The sequence below is a fragment of the Cajanus cajan genome, chromosome 4 (genome assembly GCF_000230855.2).
Source record: "Cajanus cajan strain Asha chromosome 4, NIPB_CcT2T_4, whole genome shotgun sequence".
NCBI lineage: Eukaryota > Viridiplantae > Streptophyta > Magnoliopsida > Fabales > Fabaceae > Cajanus > Cajanus cajan.
The window spans coordinates 68,759,033-68,765,163 of NC_138520.1; the positions used below are offsets into that span (position 1 = coordinate 68,759,033).

Consider the following 6,131-nt stretch of genomic DNA (forward strand, 5'->3'; position numbering starts at 1 on the left):
CTGGCGAGAGAGATACGCATAGCATCATCATCATCAGCATCACATACATGCATCATCAGTCATCAACTACTATCTGGGTGGACAAGAGTGACACGCATCATCTCTCTCACATTCTCACAATGCTAACCCTCAATCTCAATGCTATTTCTTCTTCGTCAGTTCTCTTTCTTTATCTCCTACATCGTACAAATGTTGTTTTTATTGTTGTTGTTATTATTATTATACATGTGTGTTTTTGTTCTTTCAGGTTCTCGGTTGTTCCATTTCATGCCAATTATCCACTGTCTACTCAAACTCAATTATTAGTTCCTTCCAATCTCAATTACTCCTTTGCTACAACAGGCAGACACACTCTCACTCACTGTCTTGGCTTCTTCTCTTTGTTCATTTTATTTATTTATCATAATTTATTTACTTTCATGCTTTCTCTGTTGGTTGCAGCAACCAGAAAGTTCAAGTCTTTTCAGCTCAAGGCTGGATTCTGGGAATCAATTAAATCTGGGTACCTTCAATTTTTATTCTCCATTTTGGAAATAAAAGGAAAACAAAAAGGGCACTACACTTGTATTGTACAAATATTGTGCATATTCACAGGAAATTGACCACTCTGTGCCTTATTTTTGTGAAATTCTGACTAGCTGTTTAATTTGAGAAAAAAAAATATTTTTTTTCCACTTTATTTCTTGTTTTGCAGAAATTTGTGTAGGAATTTGTGAATATAACTTTTTATTAGTTCATGTTTTCATGTTCTATTTTCACCTTCAAACAAAGTGAAAACAAAAAATGGAAACAGAAGGAATTTCCAAACACATGGCCAATAACCATTTGGAGTGGTTTCTTCATTCAACTTGCTTGAGCGGTTCTTATATTTTTCATACGACTTTGTTTTTATTTGCTTCGCCTTATTTTGAAGACAAAATCACGTAGAATTGTCAACTTCTGGAAGGGCTTATGAAAAATGAGCTATTGCCAAACATGTACTTCGTTGCTTTGGGAGCTACAATTTTCTCAAATGTTACACATAATTACATATACGCATTTTCCCTTTGATTAATATATACATATATATAGACACACACACACACACATATATTATATATATATATATATATATATATATATATATATATATTTTGTTCCTTGCTATTGAACACTAAGATTGGCAAGACAGTCTATACAGTGTAGCATGTATGATGAATTGATGATTAGTGTATCTCTTATCTTGAAAACATACTTGACTTAGTGATTTGTTCCCCTTTCAGGTTGAAGAAGAATAATACAACACAAGTCATTGATCCACCCTCCACGGATGAAGAAGATGAAGAGCCTCTGCCTCAAGAGTTTGTCCTTGTGGAAAAGACAGAACCTGATGGGACAATTGAGCAAATAATATTTTCTTCAGGTGGAGATATTGATGTTTACGACCTTCAAGCCCTCTGTGACAAGGTGTGTATCTAATCTAATGTGTCTTATGTCACGTGTTGATAATTCTAATTTCTATTGTAAGGCAGCAATTGTGTTATGCTAGTTTTGAAGTTACTTTTCTGCAGAAATTTACACATGCAAATCATATTAGAGGAACTTGTGTAACAACATTAAAGACTTTTTAATCTAGATTGGTCAATTTTCTAGATTATTATTTTAGTTTGTCAATGCTAGGACTTTTTTCCAATGTACATTATTCATGACAATAGTTTTTTAACATCATAATTTACAGATTCAGTTGTTAATTTTTATCACTAAAACTTGAGTGCTGAGACTTAGTTATTTTATCAAGAACACCCTTGGCATAATAAATGGTTCATCTCTTTGATAGGTAGGGTGGCCTCGGAGACCATTGTCAAAATTAGCTGCCGCATTGAAAAATAGCTATATAGTGGCCTCACTGCATTCTATAAGAAAGTCACCTGGGTCAGGTAAAAATAGTATGACATCTGGCTGTTTACTCTATCTAAATTAATTTGTTGGCTGGTTAAGCTTTTTCTTTATTCTTATAGCTATCTAAACCTATTTGATGAACATCTTGGTATACTTGGCGAAGTTATTTAACAGAGGGGAATGAACAGAAGAGATTAATTGGCATGGCCCGCGCTACATCTGACCATGCCTTCAACGCCACCATTTGGGATGTCCTAGTTGATCCTGGCTACCAGGTATTTTCTGTCACCAAACATGAGTTTTGAACAATAACTCTTGTGCCAGTTACTGAAAAAGTTGACTACCAAAAGTGGAATATTCAAAATCTCAAGTTCATGCATACTATAATATTTTTAGTCTAATGTAGTGATCATGATAAGGATTTAGTTAGAAATGAATTAGCAGCCTGGCTTCCATTGTAGGCTGCATGTGTTACTTGATGCATCATTCAGTTTATGGTCAAAGAAAGTTTACCATGTCAATATTTATGCTCTGTGATGTGCCGAGGAAATAAAGGCACTTAAATTTAGGCTATATTTGAATGGATGGAGTGGAGTGGTAAAAGGAGCATAAATGGAGTGGAATGGCCAAGGAAGGGAACCCAAATCATTCCATACCACTTAAACTCTCAATTATTCATTCATACCCTCCAGTTTGAGGAATTTGGAATGGATCACTTCTCCCTTTTTCTTTTTATATGATCATTTACTATTTGAACCTTTTTCTTACCACTCAAACTCTCCTTATATCTTTATTTTAAGCAAGAGTTTGTGGCTTGTCTCCAAAATATTTCCGTTCTGTTAGGAAGCCCCTGTGGAAAATGGAGAAAAGAAAATAATTATTTTATTGCTTGACTGAAAATGTACAGAACAAGGAGAAAAATCTCTCCTCCATAAACGGTAACTCCTTTCACGACTGAGCTCATGCTTGATTCCCGAATGTTAACAATTCTGAATGATGTTTCTTCCCTTACATCTTTCTATTTACTTATCAAACTTTCCCCCTCTAACTAACTGCTTTTAAGTTTAACTACGCCTCTTCTTAATTCATCCCAACAAGTACCCTTTTACCCTTCTCTCCTATCAGTTCTGAACAAATTTTTTTATCTGAACTGCAGAAAATTTTCCCTTTCCATTTGGAAGTCTTCCCTTCACTTGTTTTTCTACCTTTTTATTTTATCATCACTTTAATTTTGATGTGTATATTGTGCAAGTATGCTTTACTGTGTACTTTCACAGCGATGCACATAATTTCTATAATGTTGGTAACCAACAAGTGCTATATTTTACTTTTTACTGTTTAATGGATCTAGACTAACACTTTTGCTTTAGCACAAAACAGACAAATACTTTTATCTGATATAAAATATATTAAGATCTTAAAATTTCTTATATTCTGTCCAAATAACTTTGTATGAAGAACTTTATTTTTTATATGTATTGGGATTAATTCAGATATATACAATTGTTGTAAAGACAAATATTCAGTAACAATAAAATGAGCTATAAAAATTAAAAGGGTAGCAGTGGAAATTAATTTTGCGATTCACTCCACTCATAATTACTTACCCCTATGACCCGCTAACAATAGAGGAGATTTCCATTCACTCCCTCATTAAAAACTTCTAACAATCAAGGGCTATTCTTTACTGTTCCCCTCCATTCTATTTCAAACTACTCCACTAAGAACCACTCTACTTGTTCTCCTTCAAAACTCTCACAAAAACACAGCCATAGCGGAAGCAATTACATGCTTGAATCTGCAATTTTATTGGATAAATTGAAAAATGCATATGGCAATGCATTCAAGCATTCTGCCAAATTGTTCTTGGGCTTGAGTACCTCTTTTTGTCATGTTCCAATTTAAGCTTAAATTATGGTAATATATGGGCTGCAGTGCTGCTCATTGACGCTGTTTGTGTTGTATAGGGCCAAGGCCTTGGTAAAGCTCTTGTAGAAAAACTGATACGAGCTCTTCTGCAAAGGGACATCGGCAATATAACTCTGTTTGCAGATAGTCAAGGTACAGCAATATTAACAGCCTTTATGCATAGTATCATTGATGTTGATAGTTAATTACAAGATTCTGTGCAACATGTCAAAGATGGTCTATCTGTTAAAAGTGCTTGGTTATTTTGTGGGCCTGTGTCATGCTTTCTATGATTTTGTTTAAGTGGATACGAATCAATGTCATAACTCTTAAAGGCCACCTTATAGAACCTTCATTTAGGAATAGTCTTACCCATGTAACTTCCTTAACAAAATTCTTCTTTTACTATCATTGCCTCCAGTCTAGACCAATCCTATTCTTTTGGTCCAACTAAATGCTACAACATTTGCTTCTTATATTCAGGGTTGGCTTAACCATAAGTGGGACTTAAAGCAAATTTTGATAGATAATTTTTTTTTCTTAAAATGAGAAAGGTACATGTCAAAGTTTTTTGTTAAAATATGAGACCTTTTTGTCATCATATGTAGTTTTTTTACTTTATAAAAACTAATGACAAATAATTTTGTCAGTACCTCTAAAGCTTAAGTTTTTCTAGTCTTATCCTTGGCCCAACCTGTATAGATTATCGCCTAATTCCATCCTAGTTGGTTCAAACTTTGGTATTGGTTGGCAGCTTGGAGTTTCATGTTCTTTAATGGTATTGCAAGTGGGGACTTTGAAGTCTCACTAGTTGCTTTTGTACGTTGAATGCAGTTGTGGAATTTTATCGCAATTTAGGCTTTGAAGCTGACCCAGAGGGCATAAAAGGCATGTTTTGGTACCCGAATCACTAATTGGAACCCCAGAAAGCTTGCTTTTGGTTATGTTAACATTGCAATTTGCAACCATGAAGTATACTAGAGAGAAGCAGTGGCAAATTTACCTATTACTTGTAATACGTCATTCCTGTAATTATTATGTTCATTAGGTGTTAGTAAGTTATTCTTTTTTCCAAAGTTTTGCTACTTTTCAAACACGGCTTTGATTAGTATGTCTGCTTTATATTTGATAAACCTGAAAATGGTCAGTTATAAACTTACTGATTGTGATTTATTATATATATACACTAGCAGAGAAAAAAAGGTACTCTGTAAATAAATGAATGTTTTTGATAAAAAAAAGGTGGAAATTATCATTATAAAATAGAACCTTTTTTTTATACACATTTTTTCTTATTTGATCTTTAAAAGATATATTAGTGAGAAAGAAGTTAAAATACAATAGAAGGATTTAAACGGTTTTTAAAAAGTAGACACCAGAGTGATATTTTTTTTTAATATATTATTATAGATTATAAATAGATTCTCATTTTTTTGCTGTTGTATTATATAAAGTTAGCGGTTTACTTATGTTTGTATGTTGAGTTAGTATAAATTTTTTTTAATAATGCTAACCAATCAAACTATTCTTTATATAACTTTTAAATTAATCTATAATATATATAAAAGTGATAGATTGATTTGATATACATATTTTTTATATGATTTTATTTTAAATTTTTTAAATAATAAAAAATAATATTAAAAATTAATTATTCTTTTAAGATTTTAAAGTTTGAAAATAAAATAAAATATTAATTGATCTAACAAATATTGATAATTTTTAAATATTCTTATAAAATAAAATATATAAGCATGAAATATTTTGATTATATAAATTATTATAAAAAAATTAACAAATTTATTATATATTTTGGATGATAATATATATATATATATATATATATATATATATATATTGTAAAGATAAAAAAGATTACAAAGATGGTTGCAGTGAGGATTGAACCTAGGTTTTCATACTTCTAACTAAGCTAACTCTAGTGGTTATATATATATATAATCACTTTCAATGCATCTATTATTTATTTGAGAATGTTTGTATTATTGTAAAATTATATGATAATTCACATAAAGTTATGTTATCATGTGATTTTTAATTATTTGTTAGAACATCTTCAATGGGGTTGATGTGACAATAATGTGGTACAGGAGGTTGCTTATAAGCAACCTTCACTAGAAATGCTCTTACAGTCTTATAGGCATTACGAGATTTTTTTTATAAAAAAAAATCATTACATACATTACGAGAAACATAAGAATTTTAACATTAGGTCAAATGTTCCTAAGGTTTTGTTCCCACGGAAAATCAGTCATGCACCAAGTTGGTGAATAGTTTATAATTTATGATCTACAATTGGAATTTCTAATATTGACCATTGAACATTA

General features: G+C 31.4%; 1 protein-coding gene across 1 annotated transcript; it reads left to right on the forward strand.

Annotated features, from left to right (window-relative positions):
• Positions 1 to 4,966, forward strand: NSI (nuclear shuttle interacting). Its single transcript, XM_020347814.3, has 8 exons — positions 1 to 154; positions 248 to 342; positions 442 to 502; positions 1,263 to 1,446; positions 1,817 to 1,916; positions 2,053 to 2,153; positions 3,846 to 3,939; positions 4,621 to 4,966. The coding sequence occupies exons 1-8, from the start codon at positions 48 to 50 to the stop codon at positions 4,698 to 4,700; spliced, it is 822 nt and encodes a 273-aa protein (XP_020203403.1). The 5' UTR covers positions 1 to 47; the 3' UTR covers positions 4,701 to 4,966.
• The last annotated feature ends 1,165 nt before the right edge of the window (positions 4,967 to 6,131 follow it).

Excerpts from the sequence above, each read along its gene's own strand:
- NSI (XM_020347814.3), top strand. The coding sequence starts at position 48 with ATGCATCATCAGTCATCAACTACTATCTGGGTGGACAAGAGTGACACG. Across the intron at positions 1,917-2,052 it reads AAGAAAGTCACCTGGGTCAG|AGGGGAATGAACAGAAGAGA; the intron begins GTAAAAATAGTA and ends GTTATTTAACAG. Across the intron at positions 3,940-4,620 it reads TCTGTTTGCAGATAGTCAAG|TTGTGGAATTTTATCGCAAT; the intron begins GTACAGCAATAT and ends CGTTGAATGCAG.